The sequence below is a fragment of the Erithacus rubecula genome, assembly GCF_903797595.1.
Source record: "Erithacus rubecula genome assembly, chromosome: 8".
NCBI classification, from domain to species: domain Eukaryota; kingdom Metazoa; phylum Chordata; class Aves; order Passeriformes; family Muscicapidae; genus Erithacus; species Erithacus rubecula.
The window spans coordinates 12,078,188-12,106,000 of NC_136659.1; the positions used below are offsets into that span (position 1 = coordinate 12,078,188).

Sequence of the window (27,813 nt, forward strand, 5' to 3'; positions counted from 1 at the left end):
TGGGTGGGAGCGGATGACAATCTTGGAATAGATGGGCTGGAGTATTGGGCTTTGTTGTTGTTGTTCAGGAAGTAACGAAGGCTTTTGGCAGTGGGAAGAAGATCCATCATTCAAATCTTGTTTTAGGGTTAAGGATAAAAAATAGCATGGCATTTCAGGGGTGGCAGGTAAGTTTTGAATCTTTTATTCTTCTTAACTTCAGGGCTGCCCCACAACATCCAGTTCAATTTCTGCCTGTGGTATCAGCAATGCAAGTGCCAGCTTTGCTCAAAGCTTTTGATGTTTTGCTTCACAATGGAACACTGATACTGGGCACTGGATCTGGTGCCACTGTTTACTCTGAGTGTGAGTGAACAGTGATGGCACTGACCTTACTGTTACTGTTTTGGGTTGTCTTCTGTTTAAGACAGTTTCTCCTCCAATGCAGTGTTGAGATTTTCACCATTTTTTAGAGATGAGGCCCTTTTTTTACATGCCAGTGGAAAGCAATGGGGTCGTGATGGAAGTTGAAATTTGACCTTCACTATTGCATGTGCAATTCTGCTTTGCTTGTGTAAATTGCAAAGAGAATCCTTTCAAATATTGTAAACAGACCTGGTAGATCAGACCTGCTTGTCAGCCACATTCGACATTTTCATTTTCTGTCACAGCCTGATCTAAGTATCCAACTTCCTAATTAGGTTTTGGATAACTTCCAAGTTCAGTGCTTGATGTCCAATTATATCTGCAGTAAAATGGCACTTAGAAGTAACTAGCACTTCCAGATAAGAACTTCTGATGATCTGCTAGAAAAATTCAGAATCAAGATATTATAAAATACTTCAGCATCAATAAAACAGAGGAAGCCAATGAACATGCTGATAAAGTGCCTTCCCTGATGTTCTGTCCTCAAATTATTATAAGTGTTTGGGCTTTTTTTCACCCTTGACAGAACTTTACTGTTGCCATATTATCTTGTCTTTACCTGTGCAAAGTGCCCAGAAGTTTGAGTGCTCTAAAGACTACAACATGGGCAGGTGCTTCTCAAGAAACCTGTTATTTTTCAAAAGTCTGTATGTATGGGTGAAATTCCAATACATACATGGCTGTCAACCAAGACTAGTTTTTTGTATTTTATTGGAGTAAGTTTAGATTTATACCCTGAGAACCAGGATTCTGTTTTGGTTCATCAAGTGGAATTAGGTTTTCTAGAGTTGTCTGGACCCAAACCTAGATGCCAAACTTGTGTCCCTGCAAAGGCTCCTGGCCTTTGGGCATGTCTTTCTCTAAAGGGCAGATACACTGCCTTGAGGCTTGGTACATTGATGGTGGTGGTGGTCCCAGGTAGAACCTTCCTCCTGGTTCCTCTCTTGGGGACAGAGATGAAGTCTATCAACTATCAGCATCATGAGTGTTGACTCCAGCTCCTTCATGTCTGGATTTTGAATGTTCTGGGTCAACTTTAACCTGGATAGCTGATAGACACTTTAAAATATAGAACCAAATCAAGTATATACAAGTCTGGGAGAGATTGCAGAGTCTGAGGTTTGTATTGTTGCAGTTAGTGGCTAAACTATCTTGATTTCTGCTGGCTGTAAAGTTAGGTGAATACTAAGCTCTGCTGAAAATAGTACAGACATGTCACATCTCTGCTGTGAGAGGCACTTGCTAGATTTCTCTTGTGTTTCATAGTGGTGAGCATACTCAATGTGTTTCATAAATAATCTTTACTTTCAGTAGATGATCTTTAGAGATAAGAATCCAACTAGATTAGAGGTCATGCCTTTCTCAATTGACAAACGTGCTGAACACTGAATTTTCCTGGACCAGCACTACTGCAAACTCTGAAAAGACTAAAAAGAAGTAGGTCCTTACCAGGCACAGGACAACTATCTGGCTTACTTCAAGTATGTGGGTTCTCACAAAATCACCTCCCATTATTTGTCAGCCGTGAATCATCATTTCTTTTAACTGGTTAAACTGAGGAGCAAGGTGCAAGGAGAATGACCCTCGTTAATCAGGGCAGATGGGTTGAATTAGTGGGTCACACTTTTTTATCCCTAGCCAGTGGAGCAGGCTTGACAGCCAACAGCAGTCTTATGGATCTTCTTTTGTTCCTAAAGGGAGCCATCTTCTTCCCTTTGCAGTTTTTAAAGTCTTTATTGCTGTGTATCACACAGGCACTGGATAAGAAAGTTTAATACCCACCATGTTGCCTGCAATGTAGCAACTAAAGGGCAGTGGGACTTCATGTCAGGTGTGTTGTACTCCATGCATTTCACAAAGCTTCCTTTGAGCAGGACAAGAGCAGATGACTCCTGTCTGAGATATTCGTGAACTATTTTCCTACCAGGTTGGTAGTGCAAGTAGGAGATTTATAGGGATTCGCCATCATCTGAATTCAGCAGTTTGGATTTGTATCTCTGTAGATAGTGATCAATATCCTGCTCCTCCCACAAAAAACAAAACAACAACAACAAAAAAACCCCAGTAGTTTTTTATGTGCTCAGTTGCAAATAGCTTTGTGGGAATGGAGACCAAAGAACTTTCCTGCTACTCCTAGTGGTCCACCAGCCTGGAGTGGGGACCTTGGTGGTCTCCTCGGGGCTGGTTTCTTCTGGTCAGAGCTCAAGACAAGGTGGTGGGCTTAACTGGCTAAAAAATTGCCATGCCAGGGCAAGGAGTGAAGAAAGCAGGCTGGTTTCTAAACCCTTGCTCACCACTCCCTGGGAGATTTGGACCACAAGGAGAGAAGGTCGCATAAGGTACTTGGCACAAGCTGGGAAGTGCATATGGGGGAAGATGCTTTGTTTCTGCCACCAAAAAAAAGTGCAGCAGCAGGTAGGGCCCTGGCAGGAGGTGAAGGAAGGGCTGTGGCCATAGCCCCTCGCCAGGCTTTGTCTGCCATGCAGATTAGGTACAGGGCTTTTCTGGCTCAGCGTTGCTAGGCTCTTCTCTGCTATTGACTTGGTGGAGAGGCTGAGGGGGGTGGGTGGGAGGGACTGCATTACATTGTTTCTTTGAGTTGTTTTTCTCCCCCCTTCTATGGGGAGATGGGCTTGATCCACTGGTTTTGGATTTCAGAGGCAGAAGGCAAGACATGACCAGCTGGTGTCTTGAAATGGCACAGGTGCAGTGGCTGCGGGAGGGGGGAGCCAGGAATAATTACAGGTTTGTGAAGCATCAGGCTTTGCCTGAAAAGGGCTCATGGAGAAACTGCTCTTTATGGAAAATTAATGGTGAAGCTGGAAAAATTGTCAGGCCCACTATTGTTGTCATGGGGTAGTGATGCCTTAAAGGAGCAGCACCTCCTGCTCGCCTCCCCTCCACGGGCAGCCCAGAGCTGGCATGCAGCTTTCTGATCCCACAGCAATTGAAATTTCATGTCACTGTCATCAGATTTAATGGCCTTGAGTCCTCATCTTTCTTCCTTGCTGCTGCCCTCCCCATTTCCACCCCTAATTTGTCATTATGCTTGCTCTTTCCTTTGGAAGCCTTTTATTTATTGGGCCCCTAAACCTGTTTCTGCCCCACTGGATGAAGGCTAAGTGCCCCATTGGATGAAGACCAGAAAGCCCAAATTACGTGACGTGGAGAACTCAAAAGCATTGGCTCTCCTGGTGGTGGGGGTTATTACTGAAAGACTATGTGGCATGTTGGAAAGCTTCTTCCAAAACCCATTAGGATCTATCTGGGGAGAGACCAGATTTCCAGATAAAGCTGTTTCTCATAGTCCCAGAAATGCACTTTATAAAGAAAATGGAAAGGTTGCTTAAGGCAAATAAAATTGCTAAGTGTCCCACCCCCAGGCCTGTGTGCAGATAATCTCATATCTCTGAATATAACATACATGCTGAAGTATAGCATGTCTTACCTGCATATATTCTATTCTGTTGCTTTTCTGTCCATCTCTACAGCTCAGATCTATAATCAGCTGTTATTTAAAAAAAAACCAACAGTGTGGCAGATTTTGTTGTGAACTTGAAAATCATCCCACCACATTGTATCTGCAACCAACAGTGCTGCTTCCTGGGAGCTTTGAAAGTAATAATCTCAAATTACCTGGCAGTTCCTAGAGAGCTGTGAGTGGGGTCTCCTTACATTCCTGTTGATGGGACCTTTGTACTTAGAAGGCAGCAAGTCTCTGTCTCTCCTCTGGTCATAGGAAGCTTTTATTTCTTGATCAGATGCTGAACTCTCCAGATTGAGATGTAGTTGGGTCACCAGCTCCCATAGATTAAAAATTTTTGACTATAACCCCTTTCTTAATATTGGTAGAAGTGTTCTCTGAGGAGTAGTTTTTAGAGGTTTCTAACATGTATTAGTGAGAATGTCTCTTTCTCCAAGCCTCGTGAAATCACAATGGTGGTATTAAACCAGCTATCCTTTCAAGCTGCAAGAAATGAAAAACAGTGCTAATAAACTCCATTAAAAGCTCCTGAAACTGTAGCAAACGGTTCTCTATAAACAATAAAAGTTTATAATGTTGGCTGTGGAGGACTGGGGCAGTGCTTTGGTGGCTGAAGGCTTTACTGGGGCAAGCTCAGGGCACTTCATAATAAGGCGCATTCATGTAGGAGGTTCATCCCATTCTTGTGCTGATGGTCACTGCACTGTGGAGGTGCAGGAGCACATTGTTATGTGGCAGCCCCTTTGACTGCAACTTCACCTACCTTCTAATAAAGGGGGGGCTGTGTGTTTTTGTGCAAGTCTGGTACACAGGAAGCACCATTTGACCAGATGTGCCAAAATTCCCTCTAAAACCGACAGTAGGTCCTTTTTTTATCTGTCACCTTTCCTTTTCTCAGGCCCTTTAAACAAGCTGTGGTCTCATTGGAGGCTTTTCTACCTCCTATCTTAAAATGCCACGCTTCAGAATTGTGCTGTTTAAGGAAGACTGGGCCCCAGCCAACTACACTGAGTTAAATTTGGAGAGAAAGTTAATGTTTGTGAAGGAAGAGGAAGCAGTTATTTGGAGAGGTGACTTTTTGTTTGTACGTGGCCAAATGATGAGTCTATTGGGATAGCTTCATAGGAAGTGGCTGTTGGACAAATTATACCTAAAGTTAGGAAGGCCCTGGTACCCATGGAACAATGTACAGACTTTAATGAAAATGTAGTGGGTGCTTTCAAGTTGTTGTATCTTCACTTCTAGTATAATACCTACTACCATATGTGGGTATTTCCAGACTGTCACTGAGCAGCCTCAAACAAGTGCCAAATCTTCATGTGTCCCAGTGTGTGAGCATCTCACAAGCAGATGTTGCTGTTGATGAGTGCTGTCCTGGGATGCCTCTGGACCATGTCTCCTGCCCTCGGTGGCAGCTGTGTGTAATCCCTCTCTGACAGTGGTTTCTCTCCCTCCCCTCTCCCTTTCCTCCTGCAGACATGCCTGGAGTTGGAGCGATACCTTCAGACTGAGCCACGGAAGATCTCTGAGACCTTTGGTGAGGATTTGGACTGCTTCCTTCATGCCTCCTCATCCCCAGATGCAGAGGACAGCATACGGCGGCTGGACCCCATCCTTTTACCAGTGGAGACGAGTACATGTGACAAAAGCTCCAGCATGGACATTATCCTCTCCCGTGACAAACTGCTGTCTGAGACGTGCCTCAGCTCGCAGCCCACCAGCTCTTCCACAGAAGGCTACACGGCTGTCAACCAGGCCCAGCTCAATGCAGTAACCTCATTAACGCCGCCCTCCTCTCCGGAGCTCAGCCGCCACCTCGTAAAAACCCCACAGACTCTCTCAGCAGTGGATGGCACAGTGACGTTGAAACTGGTGGCCAAGAAAACTTCACTCAGCTCTGTGAAAGTGGGTGTAGCAACAGCGACCGCGGGGACAATAAAAGGCGGGCAAAGTGACAGTGAGCAAGGAGGTACAGGGACAGAAGCATCCCCAGAAAACAAGAAGAGGGTTCATCGCTGTCAGTTTAATGGGTGCCGGAAAGTTTACACAAAGAGCTCCCACTTAAAGGCTCACCAGAGGACTCATACAGGTACTTATGTAGAATGCTTCTCTCATCTTGTCCTCCTGCCACCTACCTGTAACCATCTCCTTTTATTCTCATTTAGAAAAGGAAAAAAAAACAAACTCTTCTGAAAGTCCAAGCTTCTGTCTTATGAAACAGGGCAGTGGAAAATATGGTAGGCCAGCAAATGTACTCATTATTCAATAAGATAGAGGAGTTCACCATCTACCATTAACCTGGTGGGGTTTCATATGTCTTATGGGGCTTCATGCAGAGTAATTTTAGGATACCTAAGGGATGTAGATGTATCATCATGTTAAAACTATGTGCATATCACTTTGAGTTTTTGGCACTCACTTCCACAAGACAACTTTAAAAATGTAAAGTTTAGTCAAGTGTTATTTTCTTCAAATAGAAAACAGCGTGGGTAGGTTTTTGGTGCCTTTTGTATGGGAGAAAGAGAAATGTGTTTCAGATCTTAGATATGTGGTTTAGGAATAATCTGTGCATGAGGCAGCATGTGTAGATGCAGACGTGTAGGCATGCAGAGACAGATACCCCTAAGATACTCGTGATCTTGGACTTTTCCAGTGCTAAATTATAGTGAGAACCAATAAAAGAATGACATGGAGTTTGAATGAAATAGTGTAGGTAGAGAGGGAATAGGATGTATGGATAGATGTGAGGCTGTTATTTTGGGTAACATTTACAAATGTTATATATCCGTGTGTAAGCTGGTTGAAGCATACTGAATTGGCTTAGGCTGGCTGTTCAGGTTCCCTCCTCTCATTTCTTCATAGTCCCCAGCAGCTTTTCAGCTGGTGTTCATTGGCATTAATAGCTATGCAGTTCACACACGTTGCTGCTTTGTTCTAAGCTTCACACGTGATGAGAGATGATAAATTCCCATTAGCACTGTCTTATCATGTGATTATTCTTGTTTCCAGAGGGATTGCTATAATCAGTTTTCTCAATTTTACTGTAAAATGTGTGGTCTCTTACAATAACTGCACATTTAGTTCATGATCTTATCATGCAGGCAGATTCCTAGAAGCAAGGTTGTTCTTACAAGGCAGAAAATAACACATTGGACCAACATAGTAAATCAGATAAATATGTGGGTTGTTAAGAGAGCTGCATCCATCACATACTAGGCAGCACTGTAAAAGTTACATGGTCTGAAGTATAAATCATAGTAAGGCATAAAAGGCATTGATCTTTTTATATGGGCTTTCTAGTGCTTTTACTGGGGATAGCCACCTTGCCAGGAGTGACCTCACCTGTGATTCAGTGATTTGAAAGCCAGTGAAGTAGTACAATAATTTTAAAATTAGCATCAGCATGGTCAGAATGTTGGTTCCTTGTAGCACTAGTGCTGCTGTGAGGGCTGCTGTCCCTGCTGGGGGTGGCCAATGGGACATCCCAGCTGAGGCCTTCTAGCAGATGATGGAGCTTCCATGAAAGCACAAATAAAGAGTGTGAGAGCTCTTGACCCAGTGATCTTGTCTGTTCAGATAAGACTCTCATGTTCATCCTCAGGCTGGAAGTGATGGGTCTTACACAGCTTTCCCTGAAGTTAGTCAGGGATATGACACAGTACCTGGAAAGGGTGAACTTGTGAAGTTTTCCTGGTGTTGTCATGGAAATGGGAATATGGACAAGGAGTCATGAGGAGCACTTGCAAAAACTGCTAATCTCTCAGCACCTTTACCCTTTGATCTCAAAATCTTGTAAGACTTTGCATGCTTTTAAACCCAACCTTAGGCCTGGTTGAATTTTCTGAGGCCAAAACCTTTCCCCTCTAACATTACCATGTGAAATAGTACATTTTACAATTAATCCATGATGAGAAAGGTTTCTCACTGGCCCTGTGATCTTTCTATTAAATAGCCTTGGATGGTGTGTGGTGCCATGATGTGCTGAGCCTGCCTGTCCACAACAGTGCTTGACATGGTGAGAAAGGCACATCCTCCTTTGCTGGCTGATAGGGAAAACCTTTATTAGATGAGGGGACTGCAGCTGCCTGAGTGCAGAGCTCAGATCTCCCAATCCCAGCACCTCACCTGGTGGGATCAGCTACTCCTCTGATCTTGCCAGTCAAACCATCAGTGGTTTAAACAGCCCAAAATTATGGGAGTGTTTCTGTTTCCATTCACCACGTTCCTGGCAGATAGCATAAGTTGTTAGGAAAGCAGAAAGGCAAAAAACAAGAGGGAATACAAACCTGGAATGATGATCTGTCCTGTCCTAATAGCTGTAAAACTGTCCTGCCCGTGTCCTAGCTCTTGTAGCTCTTGCCCTATGCTTTTGTAGAAAGCATGGTTTCCCTTTGTGATCAGGTCTGAATGCAGCCTTGTTATTAAAACACATCTTTGATGCAGAACCTGGAGCAGGAAACCTGTCTCTCATTTTTGTCTATGGAAAGCAGGTTGTCTAAATACCTGTGAACATTTACATCCTGGGAGCAACCTGAGTAAATTGAGGGAAGGAGTGTGATAGGCTTACCTTAACAGCTTATTTGAGTCTGGAGCACAAAGTCATTCAGACCCCTTCATACTGCTTACATGCTCTGTTCCCTAAAAACTCACTGACCATTTGATGCCTTAAATGAGAGCTGGTACAATCAAGGCATTTAATGTGTTCACACTGACCTCTTCAGTGGGGTTCCCCACAGGGAGCTCCTGCCTCTGGTAAAAAGTGGGACAGAGAGGAGTAGCTATGGATATTTGGGACTGAATTATAAATGTCAGGGCTGTTTCCTTTCCCATGCAGCCTTCAGGGCATGGGACAAGAAGCCCTTTTCTCCATGAGTGCTTTGTTTTTTTCATGCCTGAACTGAGTGTGCTGTGGGTTGCGAATGCACCCAGCAGTGCCAATGGCTAGTAGCCACTTGGCTAAGTCAGTGACTGAGCCAGAGGGTCTGAAATTATTGCAAGATATTTTCCTTTGGCTGGTGGTTTGTTCGTGTGTCATGCGAGAGCAGTCTGCCAGCATGGGCATTGTAAACGGGCGTGAGTGCCCTGACAGACAAAGAGCTCCCAGTGTGGGGTTCACAGGCAGAGAGGCAGGTGTGGGCTGGTCACTCAGCTTGCACGTGCAAAGTCCACTTGCTGGATCAAAGGGATTTGCTGCAGTGTATGAAAACAAGAAAGCACGGGCTGGGGAGCGGGTGGGGGGCGGGAGCAGCGGAAGGAGGCTGCATTCCTTTCGTTCGTATGTAAGGCTGACCAGACAGACGCTGGCTGCTGTTCCTCGCTGCTGCGTGCTGAGCCAGGCTGGGCTGCAGGCAGTGCAGGCTGATAGCAGCTTGCTAGCTTGGGAACAATCCTCTCTTGGGGTTCTGCTTTGCCAGAAAGCCCAGGGACCATCAGACAATACATTACACTTGGTGCATCTTCCACATTACTGTCCCACATCTCATCTGCAGGAGAATCAGGATAGCACTATAAGGCCCATCAGTGGTCGAACTGGTTATGAAACCACCTTCTGGATGACCTTTGGAGAGGGAAAAACAATCATCTGTGTGGGAGAGAATTTAATCTGGAAGGGAAAGGGAAAAACACTGTCTGTATGGAAAGGGAAATGAAAATATTTGACTGAACTCAAAGCAAGCTGGGGCTTCTAAAGTTAGGGGTGTGTAAAGGAGCTAAGAGCAGTGGTGGGACTGACTGTCAGAGTGCAGCAAAGAAGCCTCTCAGGGAAGAAATAACAGCTGGGCCTGTAAACAGGAGGAAGAGGCAAGCTGTAGGTTTGGAAAAAACACACTGCCAGAGTGAGGTAAAAACATCTAAAGAAGGAGCAACCAGGACTGACATGGTAATTCAACCCTAGCACATTCTCTCACAGTTATTCATGGAGCAGATACCAGTGCAAACAATGGCATTTTCTCTCTTTTGAGAGAGGAAAATTTTCATCCTGCCTTCACACATGCATGGAGATGATTTGTCAATCTATGGAGATTGGAGAGGGGAGGAATTCCAATGAGCCAAACCCCATGTATAATCATCAGTACTTCCTAAATTAGAAAACAGGATATTGCTGGAGAGTGTCTGAATGCAAATAAGTCTAAGGGTGAGCTGGCCTGTGACCTATGGAAAGATTAGTCATAGGATGTGACTGTGTCTCCCAAATCAAAGACTGCTGGAGATTTCTATCTCCTGACAAAACCATTCCTATCAGCCTTCCTTGCAGTAATGTGCAGGGGAAGGTATAAGATGGTGTGGATGCTTTCTGACCAGGAATGATGCATCACATAAAAACTGGCCAGGAAATCCTTAATATTGAAATGGTGATTAAAAAAATTATCCTTATGGAGTTTGCTCAAGTTTGAGGAACAACAGTTGGGCACCTCACATCTATATTTAGATTTCTAAGGGCTAAACAAGTGAGAAATACCCATGTAAATAGATGTTACTAGTCTCCATGTGGTCTTAAGATAGCACTTCTTCACGTGGGGTTTGTTTCACATTGTCAGGACATCTTATTTTAAATTATATAGTTCTTTGATCCAAAATGCTGGGTGAGAGCAACTAAAACAAACAAATCCACCCTGCAGGAAAACAAAGTACTACATTTGCAAGAAAAAGATAAGACGTGAGAGATTAGAAAGAGCATTAATCAACAGTAGGTTTTTGAGATGGCATATAAAATAATGGAGAAGAACTTTCCCCAGGTGTTGGAGATGAAAGAGAAAATATCTGGAAATTAGTGGAAGGGATAAAGTTGAGGAGAGTAGGCTGGATGATAGGTAAAGAAGATTGATACAAAGTAAAGGAATAACAGAGAAAATAAAGACTGTGTGTCAGTGATAACACATGAATGGGAAGCTGCATTGCTGTATTGTTTAATGTAGTAGTGTCTGTGAACAGAAAGCAAATGAAGAGAAGGAAAAAGCAAATAGCCAAGCATAGCACCAATTCTGCAGGATACAAGACTGAATAATGACTTAGGGAAAAGCATTTGGGAGAACAGTATTAGTGGCATAGGAGAAATTAAAGGCAAAGCCCAAGATGTTTTGGTGTAGAGAGACCCATAGATTTGTGGTGAGTCCACTGCTGAAAATGTGAACAGGTGTTATTTGTTTGTTCACCTTTGTGTTGCCAGTCCTGATCTGTCTGAGACACTTTCATCTTGGCAGCCCCATCCACCTGTTTGTTGTTGTAATGCTCTTCAGTTGCCCAACTCTTGGGTATGTGGGCATCTACATGGTATACTTTTATAGCCAGCTTCTCTGCCTGTGGCAATGTCTTGCCACAATTCAGCAGCCTACATGGGTTTACCTCTGCACTGCCTATTGGTCTAGTGAGTTCCACAGAACATTTGACAGGAACAAAGGCACTAATATTACTTGGCTACAAGTCACAGTTCATATTATTAATTAATTAATTATTATTATTCAATCTTCTTTTGGTTAAATTATTTGTTCCTTTTGCTCAGTCTTCTTCTTTTGAGTTCCTGAATCAGTGCACTGTGAGTTGACAGTCATAATCTCCCTCAGCCAAAATTACCCTTTCCCTAGTTTGATGAGTTGGCATTGTTTTTTCCTTGAAATCTGGTCCTGTCTTGATTGTTTTCTCAATTGTCTTTGATTCCTTTGTTTAGAAGAGCTCTGTCATGTGGAGGTGATAGAAAAGCCTCATGGCTCTGCATGGCAGGCTGGTTTTGGCCTCCATCCTGTAGAACAATTTGGACCAACTCAAGATGCTCTTTTCCCAGCAGTCTGTCCCTACTCTAGATGAGGACATCCGTCACCTTCCCCGCCCTGAGATTTCTTCACATTTCTCCAGATGCAAAAGGCAATACAAGTGATGCTGAGCAGCCCCACAGATTGTACAGAGCAACCAGGTCATGTCAAGGGGCAAGGTGGTTCCAAAGCTGGCCCAAAGGATAGGGCAGGCTAGAGGCTGCACTCTCTGGGACAGTGGGTGATTGCTTCAGTCACTCAGGAGCAATGTCCAGCCCCTCCCTGGCCCAGTGCTGGTAATTGCAAAGGCCAGTGGTCCTGGTCCTTTCAGCAGTCATGCTCTTGGTGACAGCAGGTTTCTTTGGACTCTCGGGAATGATATCCATCCTGAACCGTACCCAGTCCTGGGGATTGCAGGGGTAGGGGCTGCTGGTCCATTCTTCAGCCGTACACGTGGTGGCAACAAATACCAGAGACAGCCTGTGGAGCACCATGGTCAGGAAGACCACCAGGATGAGCCTCATCCTGGTCTTTTGCAGGGGTGACATCTTGGCACGTGAGCTGCCTCTGCCTGCCATGTTGGTCAGTCAGGCTGTGACATTCCGGGCTGCCCAGTCTCCATGTGCTGCAATGTGACATCATGGCTGCTGTTGCACAGGGCTCTGTGACCTCACAGCTTGTCTTCTGCCTGGCTGGCAGGCAATGAAGGCCAAAATGGAGCTGGGAAGGACCTGGGTAGGTGGATTTTTAATCTTGTCCCACTGCTATGCCTGCTGGCAGGCACTGAGCCCAGCAGTGGAGTGGCACTGTGTTCCACAGGACTTGCACTGTGAGCTGTGCCCAGACTCCATCCAAGCTGCGTTCAGTGCTGTGCCCCAGCTGGGCAGCCATGATATTTCCACACAAAATCCTCTTGACAGCACAAAGGCAACCCATGTTAAAGGGAAAGCAAAAAATTCATGCATTTTGACAAAAAATCTTAACCTCTCTCGAGCAGGGTCTTGGACAAACTGACCTGTAAGAGGAATAGCAGATCGTTCTCAACATACTATTACCTTTCCTATGTGTTTAATCACCTTTTACCACCACAATGTCAATTGGACACAATCTACCATATAAAATTTCAAAGAACTTACTCCCTTCATAACAACGTGTGGTGATTCAGATTCTCACTAAAGCAATAGGTGACACATCTACACTCACCTTTGTGGATTTGCCACCCAGAACTTCACAGAACTGTAAATAAATTCCTCAACTCTGTGTGTGGATCAACTTCTTTCACAGTGGGTGAAGCCATCTGTTTCAGGACAATGACTGCAGAACCAAAATCTTTCCACTGGTCAGCTTCAGACATGATAAGAAGGCATAATAAGAATCAAAGTCTTTAAAACACTGCTGGCCACTTTGCAATCCCAAAAGTCTCCATTTACAGATAAGCACACAAATGTTGTGTTAGGTAGATTTGTTCCTGAAGACATCTGGCTTTCAAAACTCAGAACTGAAAATTGTGGCTGCAAAAACTGAATGCTGAAAAAACATTTGCAGGCATGCTAGCTAGGCTAATGATGAGAAACATGAGTTTCAAGATAAAAGCTGATGCCCAGCTGAGTTCTGAACAAAAGGTGTACTCAACTTTATGGTCATGCACATTCAGAGGCTTAGCAGGGATTTATTCCTTCCTCCTGTACATCTGGACTCTCACCACACACAGAGAGGTCTTAATAGCTTACTTAATATAAACTTCCATTTCTACATCTTGTTGGTCACCTGTAAAGTTTGCAAAGCCTTTCCTTCTTCAGAGTGAAATTTTCCACAGTTGGGTTTTTTTCCATTATGGTTGTTGTTTGTTATTTTAGAAATTGGATCATGTGTGTTGAGGAGAGGCAGGGAGAAAAGAACTGTGCACAGTGTAACAAGTTTAGCTAAAAACTTGGCTCATTCTATCTATGAATGTCTGGATAAGAATTAACTTGAATGGATTAAGCTATGATCCATTGTAAACTGACTTCCATATGATATTTTATCATTAATTCTTTGTGAGACCCATAGAATCCCAAAGGTGATTTTTTTCTTGGGCTTTGTTAGGCTTTGAATGTGTGTTAGTAAACATGATTCATACAGAAAACCTCTTTTTTATTTGATTTTTCTCCCTGATGACACAGTGTCACCCAGCAGTGGAATGTTGCAATATATTTGTGTTCTCCTTTGGTTACTTACACTCACCTGGCAGCGTGAATGATCTGGCTGGTTTCCAGCTGGTTGCATGTAACCCCCTTAGAGCTAAGGACAGGTAATCCTTTGTGCCTTTTCCGAGATCCAGATGGGGAAGCTTCCTGGCTGGTAAAGTTAATTATCTTTACTCACTGCCTTGTGCTCTGGAGAGCTTGGTTCTTAGTCTGCTTGGTTCACCAGGGCTTGCCCAGCAGCATGCCAAGGCCTTTTCACTGAGCCCTGCTCAGTGTGGAGCAGCAAGGAGCTCATGTGCTGCTGGGTGCAGCCTGCCAGCTGTGCCCAGGGACAGAGAAAGCACCAGGGAGGGTGGGATGGATCTCCTTAAACGTGCCTGCCAGCATGTGGGTAGCTCTGCCTTGGCACCAGGGCAGCCTTTAGTGATAGAACTTGACAGAACTTTAAGCCCAAGCACACAATTTTCCTTTTGCATCTATCGCCAAATCACATTCAGTATCTGAATGATTGAGATCTTGGATCTGTTTCCATTTTTGTTGTTGGCAAAAATGGGAAATCAGAAGGAATGTATGTTCTTTTCCCCTCTTGTTTTATTCCTGTGCTGTCTCTGCCTGTCTGCATCATTTTTTTGGTCATCTTTTCTCTGATTTTCTAGTGACTAAAGGGAGAAGATGGTAAATGCTGAAAAACATCAGCACTGCAATAGCTGGAATAAGCAAACTTTACATTCATTAGCAAAAATATACAGCAAAACTATTTAAAATGTTAGCATGTGGAAAAGGGGAGTCTGTTACTCTTAATTTTTTTTTCTTTTTTTTGTCATTTCTGAACACAGTCTGTGATACATGTATTTCATATTTTTCCTGGCCTATTTGCCTTTATGTGTAGTCTGGAATTTCTCAGAAACTCTTGACCCAAACCATAGGTTTCCAACGAACAGATCTTTGATACACTGCTCTAGATTATGCAAATATGCACCATGTCCTTTAAAGGCTATCTCATTGTCCACCCTGCAAGATACCTTACAAAAAACAAAGGGAAGAGATCATGTTTCAGAATGCTGGAAAAATCTGAGCCAGTGAGCTGCTGAATTTTTTTCCTTTTTCATCTGTCCTTCTGCTGCTGCTACCTTGCTTTGCATCTTTGAGCTTGCAGAGCTCCACAGAATCTGAAACTAGAAGCCCTTATTAGAGGACATTTTTAAAAATTTCTTGCTGCTCCTCTGGGGACCGAAGTAATGGCAGCTTGAAGGCAAGCAGAGAATGTGTAATTAGGGCAAACAAGCGATGCCTCGTTGATCGAGAGAAACAGAGGAGAGGAGGGGAAGCGCAACAGCCCGGCGTGCACAGGCTGTTACTAGGAGACCCGGCACGAAATGCATGAGATGCGGAGCGCTAATGGGCCGGCCCCGCCGCTGGGTACCAGCCCGACCTGCTGCACAGCTTGCTCTGCCGCCCGTTGCCAAGCAAACTACAGCCCTTTCTTTTCTCTTGCTCTTTTCTTTTTTCTTTCTTTTTGCCCTTTCTCTTTCCTTCTTTTATTCTTTTCTTTTTCTTTTCTTTTCTTTTTCTTTTCTTTCTTTCTTTCTTTTCTTTTTTCTTCTCTTTCCTCCTCTCCTCCTCCTCTCCTTCTCCTCTCCTCTACTCTCTCCTCTCCTCTCCTCTCCTCTACTCCTCCTCTCCTCCTCTCCTCTTCCCTCTCCTCTCCTCTCCTCTCCTTCTCCTCTCTCTCCTCTCCTCTCCTCTCCTCTCCTCTCCTCTCCTCTCCTCTCTCTCCTCTCCTCTCCTTCCTCTCCTCTCCTCTCCTCTCCTCTCCTCTCCTCTCCTCTCCTCTCCTCTCCTCTCATCTCCTCTCCTCTCCTCTCCTCTCCTCTCCTCCCTCTCTTCCTCTCCTCTCTATCCTCCCTCTCCTCTCCTCTCCTCTTCCTCTCCTCTCCTCTCCTCTCCTCTCCTCTCCTCTCCTCTCCTCTCCTCTCCTCTCCTCTCTCTCCTCTCCTCCTTTTTTTTTCACTTCCCTCCCCCTCCACTCCCTTATTCTGGAGGTTTAATTGGGTAGATTTGCTGCCGGTGTTGCTGCCAGGTTCTCGCCTGTCCCCACTGCTCTGCTGCTGTCCCCAGGGCCCGGCCCAGGGGAGGATGTGCTGACAATTAGCGGGGCAGAAGCTGGGCTTGTGTGCTCAGGCTGGCACCAGCATCTGTCCCCCAGCCCTGCTCCCCCCCACCATCCAGGAGCTTCCTTCCAAGAGGAGCTGGGAGAGGGGTTTGAACAGGAGCACATTGCAAAGGCTTTATCACTCTCAATGGGAATCTTGCACAGACCCGGGCAATGTGCGCTTGTTAAATGCAGCCTCTTGAGCAGAAAATGGAACATTTCCATTTCTTTGAATGTTCCTACATGCTTTGCTTTTCTCTGCTTTTCAGCTAGGCAAGTGGGCTTTGTGGATGTGTGTTAGGTGCTTGTGTGTGTGTAAGACATAATGCTGCAAAAATTGGTTTCTTTTTGTGTCCTGAATGGCTACATGCTGAAGACTGCTGCTGGCTTGGTAGACAAGCCTTGGCAAGGCCCTTAGGAGCTAATCCTGAGCTTTGAAGTTTTGTAGAAAGACTGATTGGACATTGGGTCTGCTTCTTAACCTCTTTTCCCCTATCTCTAATATAGATATGATCAGTGTCACCTCTCTGTAAGGGCACTGCTGACCTTTTTGGATGAAAGGAGCTGTACATCATTCATGGAAATGTACTGCTTTTACACTTGATCATCCCTGCCCTTCTAAAAATAGGTACAACCTTCTCACATTGTGTATTTCACAATCCTGTCACATTCCTCTTCTGCCCCTTACTGTCTTCTGCCAGCTTTTCTCTTGTGCTTTGTCACCCTTTCAAAGGCTTTTCCATTTTTTCCAGCAGGTGGCAAAACTGAATAAAATGCCAATTTAATTTTTTTCTCTCTCTCTTTTTTTTTTTGTGTGTAGAAAACATTGGTGGGCCAGTTAAGCACTTACCATTGCACCCTCCTTTGCATTTCTTTTAAATAATAAAAATATTAATTAGGCTTTCTAGTCTCCAACAAAAATCAATTAGGAGTTTATTGAGGAATGAAAGGCTCAGAAAAGTATCTGAAATTGATTTTTGTAATTAGTTTTACTGGTTGATGGGTTGCACATACACTTAGATATTAGCATTGATCTCCAGAGGACATGTGTATTAAACAGCCTGCTCTTCCTTTTTGCTTAAGAAATGAACTTATTAATCTTAAGAAGAGGCTGATGTTGTTGTGCTCTGGACTGCAGCTGCTCACCATCTTTTTGTAACCTCACCAGCAGAGCAGCTGCCTGAGCCATGTGATGGTAACACGCTGAATCTGGTGTGAAAGTGGGGAGTGGATCTGGGGCAGCTCCTCTGCTGTGTCTCATATTTGGCAAAGTCTGTATATGTAATGAGGGAAGACAAGCACTGGTGTTAAGGAGTGGTAAGATTTCATTTTTCAGAGGTCCTTAAACCCAAATGTCCTTCTGAGACATGTTTCCATTAAATCTCATGTAGCAGTTTACATAGGAAGAGAGGAATGACCAGTTATATTTTCTGTTGTGCCATGTGCTGTGTGCTGATGTTCAGCTAATTAAAAGAATTATGGCTTGGCTTCATTGGTATTCCATGTATGTAGCTTGTAAAGCTCTCAGGGACCCTTGGAGATGAAGAGTGCTACATAAATATAAAATATTGGTAATGTGAAGTTCCACATTAGGCGTCTCATTGTGCTGAGGCAGACTTTCATCATAAACTGCAGAGCAGCTGGGAATGCCTGCCTGGCATTTCTCTGCAAGGTGCTCTGGGGGGCTGCTTGTGCCCCAAAACCACAGCAGCTTCTGGCACTTCTGAGTGGCTCCTGTCTGCAGCAGCAGCATCCCCACAGGCACTGGCCTCTGAAGGATGCTTGGGTTCATCCTGCTCCTGCAAAGGCATAGTCCCACTCACAGCCCAGGAAGTAGGTCCCAAAAGGATTTCTCAGGAAGGGTAGCAAGAAAAATTATTAAAACACTTAAAAAGCACTACTTGATTCTTCACATATTTCTTCACACAGCTCAGACCCCCAGAGCTTCCTTATAGGAAAAATACAAGCAAGAAATCTTGCATTTAATTCCTTTTTTCAGTTGTAATTTTACAGTTTGTCTAGTTCTCTGGAAACATCAGTTTTGGAACAAGTGTAGCTGAAACTGTCTTTCAATACATATTTTTAGACCTTAAGACTTTAGAACTAGTTTAATTTTATATGGTTTTTAAATTACAGATTATAAAAAGGAAGGAAATATTCGTGTTTCTTTCAGACAACTTTCTTGGAGTTTGAAACTATATATAAAAAATTTTCAGTGGATTAGAATACATGCTGGTTTTTTTCTTAAACACACTTTCACATGCTAGTTTTGTGTAGCTGTGTAATATTAAGGAGCTCTTCAAACATAGTGCAACAAATGTCTGTTTTGAATGGCCTTCCAAATATGCATATAGGCAGAAACTGTGAGTTTCCCCTTAGTTTCTTCAAACATTTTTGGCTAAATCAAAAAAGAGTGTCAAGGGACTAAAGGACTCCTGTCACACTACCACATTTTAGCACAGAGAAGTATCAGCAAGGATTTTCACTGTTATTCTCCTCTGAAGCTCACTGCAGGACTGGGAGCTTGAACTACTTGATTGTTTTATAAGTGCCCTGCAGGAGAGTGCTGGGGAGGGGTAAGGAACTAGATATGGATGGATGGATGGATGGATGGATGGATGGATGGATGGATGGATGGATGGATGGATGGATGGATGGATGATCATAATACCTTTGCTTTCAATTCCATAAAGATACAGGGTGAAACTTGAGCCTTATGAACATTTTTCCAATATTTCACCCCATCACCCTGGAACTCTGTGATCTTATTGTGCACACCTCAAAATCCGGAGGGTTTTCTTCTTAAAGTTCCTGCTGTTGAAATTCAGGGAATAGAGAGCAAATTTCTTCCTCTGTATTTCAAGATAAATGTTCTTAGCCTACAGGGCTGCAAAGAGAGGTTTAAAACCATGGCCCTAGGTTATCTACAAAGTAGAAGGCAAATGATGTTTGAATATTATTGTTTTCTTCTTTAAAATCTCATTATTTCTGTAGAAGACTGCATCTCAACTTTTTAACCCTTGAGATTGGCAGTAAACAATGCAGGTATAGGAAGTATAATGTACCCATTATGTGCTGTAATTTTGTGATCTTGTCCTCAGTTGATCTTGAGTAGGTAGCTCTGTGTCCTGTAACCTTATGTTTCTAATCACTCTGCTGAAACTGCCTCTCTGAGATGTCTTAGCAAATTCTGCCTTACTTCTTGGATAAGAGAAATATATCTGGAACCTAGAGGGTGCCTGTGGTATATAGCTGGCAAGGACAGGGGGTCTCTGGATCTTGAGAAGAGACAACATCTCCATTGCTGTGTTTTGTGAGGAAATACTTGTTATGAAGGTTTGTATAGGGTTTACAATTTAAATATATGTTGGAGTGAAAGCCTAATGTTCTGTGGTTTGTTGTGCCTGGAGAGAAAAGATACAGGTGCATGCAGCTGAGCTGCTTGACTGGGCCCCTGCCCAATCAAAGTAGAGAAATTCACCTCAAATTCCAGTCTGCCTGGGTATGATGATCCACCCATGCCTTTGCCTCCCCATTGCTTGAAAAATAATGCCATAGGTGGCAGTGTCAGATGATGGCTTTCATTATCTAAAGCTGTATGAGACAAAACTCACCAAGAATGCCTGAGGCTGGAAAATGGAGGGAGGAGTTCCAAACACCAGTGTGGTGGTCATTACAGAACCAGCCCAACTCTATCCATCATGTTTTGCTGGAAGCCTAGTGTGTGCTTGCCACAGTGTAAATGGGATTGTGTGCTTGGCTTTTTCATACTTTCAAATAATAAGTTTTTTGCTTTCAAGAGAAAGCTGTACCAATCATTTGTTCATTTTTGTAACTAGATGCCTTATATTTAGTCTTGCATTCTTCTTAGTCACAAAAGGAATAGTTTTCAGGACTGCTAAAGTCTGATGGATTTTTTGTTGTCACTTGCAATTTTAGTTTCACTATTGCATGTTTCCCATAAATTTTCAAAGGTCTTTGTCCTCCAGTTAACAGATTGCACCAGGCTGGATTAAATAGAGGACAGAGGGCTGAAATGTGCTTTGTGGGTCCTTCTTCTTTAGAAGAAGAGCTCAATTGAGTGAGGTGCCATAAACAGAAGTGAAACAGGGAACCTACTCCCCAAGCATCCCAGTCTCAAAGGTATAAAATATGCTCCAGGAACATGAAAAGGTTAAAATGAGGTATGGACACAGCCACAGGGAAGAGAGACTGCTTCACAGAAGTGTGCAGTCATGATGGACTGAAACCCTAAAGTATATCTGAAGGGCTAATAGCATTTCTGTAGGACTATTTTGGTGATGCAGTCATTCCAGAGCAGTAGGTTTTGGCACACAGTTCTGTGCACAAGCAGGCATGTGCAAGCTGCTTTTCCAGGATCCTCACCAGGCAGCTCAGGATGTGTCTGACCCTAGTGTTTCCTGGTGATCAAGTGACCTCTTTTGAGATGAGGCTTTGGTTGTCCCCCTTCATGTGCTTTGGTTCAGCCTGGCCAGAGTGTAGATGTGGCTTTTTCCCTGTTGCAGGAGCTGCTGTGTGAGTGCACAGTTGGCACACTTCACCTACAGCCCAGGCTCAGGCCACAGGACAAGGCTGTGGCCAGGCAGAAATAAATAACACCCTTCCAGTGCACACAGTGTGGATGTTGGGTCCTGTGCACCCACTGTCTCACTGCAGCACTCCTTCACTATGCTGCACTGCTCTCTGATGCATGTGCTGCCCACAGAAACTACAAATCAGTAACTAGGTAGTATCTCTGACTCCCAGGAGAAAAAGTAGAAACAGCTGAAAGCCAGTATTCTATGTTGCTTACAGATTTTCCATAAGCAAATGATTCATTTTTTTAAACACAAGTGCTCATCTAGGAAAATTGCATAATTCACTGCTTGAATATATCTGCACTGCTTTCCAGGTGCATTTATGGATGTGTGGAATCTGAACCAGCCCCATGGTGTGGAGTAAGTCTGAACTGAAAGAACTGAGTATTTAACATGTTTCTAGGTATTGTCTTCTTTTTGCATGAGGACTGGCCCCTGCATTGAGTGCATTTGTATAAATGTGGGTTTACGGATTTGTTTAAGGACGGCAGAGATCCTTGTGTTGAGTAAAGGTGACTTAAGGCATAGAGCATCCTTCCTGGGGGTGGCTTTCAGGCACAAGTTTTAAATGTAGTTTTTAGTTTGAGAAAGTAGAAAAAAGTCAGTGTGGCACAACTCCGTGATGTTCCTATTTTTAATTAGATTTTGCAGCTCATAATTAATTTCTTAAAAAGAGGGAGATCCTGGCCCTGTAGAAGTGAGTAGGAGTTTTGCCGTTGCCTTCAGCAGAGGAAGATTTCATGATCTATCTTTTTAGTCTCAGTAATCCTCTGAACAAGAGAGCCTAACACATGGAAGGGATCCTTTCCATTTTTTCTCCCTGCTATTGCCAGTAGTGAGGTAGGAGAACCCTCTCCCCCTTTTCATTCCCATGCTTTCTACATATGTGCACCTTGGCAAGATACACTTCCATTTCATCTCCGTGTAAGGTGAAAGCAGCCATTAAAGGAGCAGTTTGTTCTTAGTCTTCACATGCAGAGACAGGCAGGTCTCTCTCCTCCTTCCCTCCTGTGTTCTTGAGCAGCTGCAGGAGGGCAGGAAATCGAACCTCTGAGGTCTCTGGGTCAAAGAGCCATCTGACATGGTTTTAAAGGTCACTGTGCTCCTTTGCATTTACCTTGTGCACTGGGAGCACGGTATGGCAGCATGCAGTCTGGAGCACTGAGAGGTACTGTCTGACATTTTGCTGAACAGGGCTTGGGTTACAAAGGAAAAACAAGACTCAGCTCAGGGCTGTGCAAGGCCAGAGCTGGAACACTTGGGAGAGGAGCCCCTGCAGCAAGTAACAGAGATATGTGTCATTCTGTGGGTTTACCAGTAATCGTACTTGGCTTTTCTGTCTCTTGTAACCTATATATAGCACTGTATATTTTCAAAGCTCTTGACAAATTTTAACAAGCCAAACTCCCCTTCAGTCCTAGTAGCCTATATAATTTCACAGAAAGCCCAGGATGCTTTTCCTTCACCCTTTTGCTCTGTAGATGACTGTATCCTTCAGGCTGGCTGTACCTGTCACATTTGGCTGAGCAGTCGTCTTCTGCATTTGCTTTGCAGCATGTGTGGCAAATGTGCTGCAAGGCAGTTCCTCTGCCTGGCTGTCTCCACTCTAAGGTAGGCACTAGAGAGCGTCAGAGAACCAAGGAACTGCATTATCACTGAGGCTTGTTTACTGATAACTTTTTAAAATACTGCATGAACTGTTCAGACAAAACTGGTGCTCCATCACAGGCACAGGACCAGGCCTAGGACATCCCTTTTTTCTGAGGAGAGCAGATGCTGTTTGCCAGGTGGGGTGCAAAGGGCTGGGGGAGACTGCTGCAGCTGCAGCTCCATTGCAGTCTCCAGTGGGGCCAGCACTGGTGACAGTATTTGAGATACAATTGAGTAACCAGCCCAGGAACAAGACACCAGCACCTTGCTCGCTAAGAAGATGATTCTAACTTCTTATTTTCCTGAAGAAATCCTGTTCACACAATAAAGGAACGGGAGGTGAGTCTGCAGAGGTGACCAAGCAGGCACATTCTAAGTGGAGTGGTGTTATTGTTGGCTCAGTCCATTGTCCTGTTGGGCATTTTCCCATGGGGGACTGTGACTCACAACATGAACATCCAGGCTGGCCTTTCAGGGACTGTGGGATAAATGGATATTTTGGTGTAGGTTTGCCAGCTGCTGTCTCCTTTTCACAACTTCATCCCAAGAAATCCTTTAATTTGACTACTGAGATGAAGAAACTTCTCAGAGGCCAGTAAAATGGCTCAGCTTCAGTTAAGGTCTCAGCCCATTCTGCTGTTCTGTCTGGGGCAGATGACCACTGTGCAGCAGAGCTGCCTGTGCAACAAGAAGTCTGCAGAAACTCACAGAACAGAGAGCAGCTTTTATTTCAAGTATTTTACTGCAGTTTTCTTTCTGTTTTCACTTTTCTTGCTATTTTTGCCTCTCCAGTTCATCATCATGATATCCTTAGGTCTCCCATAACCAGATCTCACTCTTCTACTTGCTGAATAGACACAACAAATATAGCAGCCCATGTCTGTGCATTGTCTGCTGTGGTCAAGTGATTGTTTTGTGTGACTGGCCTAGAGGGGTTTTACAGATTGCAGCCTCAGTGTAGCCCATGGTGGGTTTTTTTAAGATTACCTTCTTAGCAATTTTAAGAACAAATAAGTAATAATCCACTTAGAAGCTTGGTAGTGATAGTGATTTCTTGTCTGAATTTTATCTCACCTGACTGCATGGGGAAGAGTGACATGGAGTTTATGTAGGAGATGCACTGGAGCATTTATTGTGAGGGCATATGCTGTATTTGAATGCACACTGGTGCATGTGCACTGAATAAGAAAAAGGGAGTCATGACTTGGGATTCTTCATCAGAAGGTGTTAATGACTCCATAGATGTTACACCATGGCAGACTTTGATCTGCAGAGACTGATGTGCATTAGAAAATAGTTAGATATAAACACAGAATTGTAGAATATCCTGATTTGGAAGTGACCCACAAGAATCATTGAATCCAGCTGCTACCAGCAGACTAGAATCTCTCCTGTCTTACTGCTACACCATTTCACTACCTTCAGTGGTACTGTTAATATTTTGGGGCAGAATAATAGCTGATGAAGGTGTAGTGCGAGAAGTCTGAAGGACCAGCTGGTTCAAAGAAGTAAAAATGTATCCTCTCACACTCCACGACCTGACACATAATTTCTTGGTTCTAGGGGTAGATTTCTTGTCAGAAGCAGGTAAAAAAGGTGCAGTCCTTGGAGGCAGCAGGCATGAATGCTTGAGGGGTATGTGAGGCTGGCCATGCAAAGGGTAAACAGATTTGAGGAAAAGTGTATGATGCAGTAGTGGTGGTCACTCAGGAGTGGTGCACACCTGTACAGTGTTTAGGTGTGACCTGTACAATCACCCAGGTACCACAGTAATATATCTGACAAGCTTAGAGTGAGCTGAAGAGCTGTTTGAAAATCAAGCTTTAGCCACACAGCTGCTTAGGTGTTTGAAGATAGTCTTAGGGCTTCTTCAAAGGCCAGTTGGCTGGTTTTGTTAGAAACAAGATATAAGGTTGTGCAAGATTTTTAGCTGTGGTAAAATCTGGACTGGAACTGTCCTCAGTACAAGTTATTTACATCCCAGGCTGACCACAAATTGTGTGATGGGCTAACCTACTCGAATGGGTTAGAGGCAGGGTGGGAGGACACGGGGCTTTCAAGCTGAGTGCTCAGTACTGCTGCTGCCACGCTGACTGTTCTCTCCTCCCCTCTGCAGGTGAGAAGCCTTACAAGTGCTCGTGGGAAGGGTGCGAGTGGCGTTTTGCACGGAGCGACGAGCTCACGAGGCATTACAGAAAGCACACGGGTGCAAAGCCCTTTAAATGCAACCATTGTGACAGGTAATGCAGCTCCTGACGTGGTGTTCAAGAAACCTGTGGACTTTTGTGACTGGTGTGACCAGTCACAGAGGCAAGAGACTTGGTTCCCAGCAGAGAGTCCCTTTCTGTCCCACTGCCTGATCTCTGTACCATGCAGGGACCCTCTGTTTGGCCCCCTCCTCTCTGCCTTAGTGGCCAGGCAAGCTGGCAGATAGGAAGTTATTCCTAAGCAGTCTAAGCTGTTTCCATCCCATGGCATGGAACAAAATGTGGGACCAGGTGTAGGTCTGACTGAACCCTGCTGCTGTCTGTTGTGGGCACAGGATTCAGTTCATAGGGCAGCTCTTGTTAATACTCTTACAGCAGAGAAGGCATCCAGAGGGCCTTAGACCGTTTCAGTGATGGACCTTTCCACAAAGCATCTCCCCATCTTTCTGTCTCTTATCCTGTAAGCCTGCTGTACTCACAAAGACAGAGCTCCCTCTATTTGCTCTGCTTCATGGACTATCCCACGCACCACTGATGCCTGCCTGCATTTTGGCAGGATGGGCATCACAAAAATATTGGTGTATGGCAGGAGAAATGGGGAGTGTGTGGGTGTTGTGCCACAGGGGGCCCAAATCTATAGGAAACCTCTAACGAAAAAGCATTTAATTTCTGTATGATCATTGTTTTCTCTTACCTGAGTCCAGGGCTCATAAAGAAAAGACAACAAAGTGCAACATTTTCAAAAGCCCGAGAGTGATTTAGACACATTTAGACACATTTTACCATTCAAGTTCATGGGGTTGTTTTATGTAAGATCAGTGATCTCTGCACATTCCTGCTAATTAGTGAATCTTTTCCTACAGTTTGAAATCTCACTCTTGACCTCTGTTTGAAGTGGGACATACTCTGCACCTTCAGTCCGTGAGGGCCCAGATTTGAAAGCCTGACAGCTACTCAGGGCCGAGGTTCCTGAGGAGCCTGTCCCACTGCAGGGCTCTGGGCACTCAGAAATGGGGTGTGAGCTGAGCAGCTCCCCGGAGAGCCGCCCTTACCTCGATCCTTTACCTGCTTCAATCAATACTGACCTTCTATGAAAAATCTGGTCGTTCTTCATTGGTGCTGAGTGGTTTTGATCCACCTTGGTGCTAGGCTCTTTCCATTTACAAACAAAACCAAAGGAACACCCTTCTGCACATCCCCAATCCCAATTGATAAGAAATCAGGGTGGAGCAAAAGCAATTACCCCTGTAATGACTCTTGACAGCACTGACAGGATCGAACAATGAGCACTTCTCCCCCACTCACCCCCCCAGCTGAAGATTGGCAGTGCCCTGGGTGAAACCTGGATCCACTATTGAGTAATCAAATAATGTGCTTGCATCTGAACATGTTATCCAGCTAATCCTATTTATATATATTTTTAAAAGAGGCTTAAGAAAATTACCCATCTTTTTAATGCAGCACTAAGGTTCTCGACTGTGATAAGGAAACATTTTGTAATACAATAAAGCCTCTAGGAAGCCTCTGGGTACACCAGACCAACAGAGAATATGAGTGGAGAGAGGATGTGTGGGATATAAACAAGGGACCCCATCCTTTTATGGGAAGGAAATTTGATCATTTTCACATCCTGCTTTTCCAAGAGCTTCATCTCCTTAAGTGCTCTTCTGCCCTTGTCTCCCCTCTTCCCGTCCCCCTTCCCCCACGGAGGGCTTCCTCTTGGATTATCTTTTGTTTTATCCCTGGATCATCTTTTGTTTGCTCAGAATGAGGGACAGGATAAGCCAAGTAGGGACCTCTGCAGTTCTGCTTTTGTTTAAGCACTTCTGTGAATGAGAACAATTATGTTCTCTGTTTTAAATATAAGGCATTGCATTTTTCTTTTCTTTCCTCTGAGTGGCCCCACAAAGACACACACACATACACACATATACACACAGCCCCAGGGTTTCTGTGTCAGGACAAACAGTATTTTTAGCAGAGATCTAAAGAAATACTGCTAGTATTTTCAACTTCTTGTTAGGCCCTTTGTTAGGTGATCGTTATTCTCCCTCTCCATATTATCCCTTTCAACCTAGCTTTTCTCTTTGGCAGCAACCTCAGTCACTGCAGTCAAGACATATATCCCTGTAATCATCTAATGCATTTTCTGCTCTTCTGCTGAATCTGTAGATGAAGGAAAAACATTATTAATAAAATTCAGAGTGCTGAGGATTGTGCACTGTTAAATTCTATGCCCATGCTATTTGTGTGTGGTGATAGGAGGCAGATTTGTCCTTATTTCCCCAGTTAAAGTGTTGCAAGCTTTTAGAGTGACAGTGCCTGTTCTTTTGCCCCACTCTGCTATACTACTGTTTTCATTCTTTTGTTTGCTCTTTGCTACCACCTATTGCAGAGGTCACCTCAAGCAAGCACTGAAACATGAGCCTGAAACTGCCTTTTAGCCATTTAGGCAGACTTTTAAAGATGTGCCTTCCTGAGCCAGGGTTCCAGCTGGAGAACAGTTTCTCTGTATTTGAACTGCTACCCTTTATTGCACTCTCCATTATTGACAGAAGCTGTGACCACTCTCTCAGACATGCTGGCTTGTTCAGTTTTAAGGAGCTGATTGGAACTGTTTTAACAACGCTAATGTAGCACAAATCCTATGCCTGTTGTTCAGAGCTGAAGGCTGTATCTTTGCAAACAGAGCATGGAAGAGTTGATTCAGATAGCAGAGGGGAATGTGGTTCACACAGTCTGGCTGCAGTTCCCTTCCAAGACTCTTTTGAGATGTGCTTGTGTCTCTCACCTTCCGACCAATGTCAAAGGAGTGTTCATGTCCTCTGTGTATAAGTCAATTTTATAACAAAAGAGATAAGAAGATGAAATTCTCTTCTCCTGCTGTCCCAGCCCTGTACCAAAACCACGCAGCCCACAGATCACATTGTCAGTCATATCTGGCAAACTACCAGTGCTTTGAGTAACATCATATGTACTGCAAATGGTGTGTGGCTTTGTGGCAGCAGGAGAGAAAGGAGAATCGGCTAAAGTGGTGTGGAAGGCACCCCAGGAAAGTCCTTATTGCCTTCCAGATGCCAGGGTTATGATAGTTAATGGCATTCCCCAGGAATTTTGCTCTTCAGAAACACGGACTGGGGTTGTTCCTCACACAGTGCAAGCCCTCAGCACTTCAGGGGGAAGAGTTTGACAAGGTAGTGACACTTGCTGATTCTACATAAATAGGTGTTTAGGAGACAGCAGCTTAGTGCCAGACTGTTGGGATGCATATTCCACTCTGAGTATGTGCACATGTGCACATGGTTTCCTTGTTGATACCAAACTGAGAGAGCACTTAGCTCGAATGAACACATCCCACAGTGCAAAATACACAGCTAGTAGGAAAG

At 44.2% G+C, this 27,813-nt stretch overlaps 2 protein-coding genes across 6 annotated transcripts in view; one reads left to right on the top strand and one right to left on the bottom strand.

The window, feature by feature from the left end:
• FASTKD2 (FAST kinase domains 2) overlaps positions 1 to 27,813 on the bottom strand; it is a 271,660-nt gene that overhangs the window by 168,662 nt on the left and 75,185 nt on the right. The gene's annotated exons all lie outside the window — the stretch shown is intronic.
• The window catches only part of KLF7 (KLF transcription factor 7), a 64,047-nt gene that overhangs the window by 24,810 nt on the left and 11,424 nt on the right, over positions 1 to 27,813 (top strand). For 3 of the 4 annotated variants that reach the window (XR_013774858.1, XM_079310753.1, XM_079310754.1), the window contains exons 2-3: positions 5,366 to 5,978; positions 24,337 to 24,460. Coding sequence is in view for 3 of the 4 variants with exons in the window: in XM_079310753.1 (XP_079166879.1) it covers positions 5,366 to 5,978; positions 24,337 to 24,460 (737 nt within the window). In the remaining variant the exon portion in view is untranslated. The remainder of the gene's footprint in view (positions 1 to 5,365; positions 5,979 to 24,336; positions 24,461 to 27,813) is intronic. The other variant, XM_079310755.1, reaches the window with a different exon arrangement.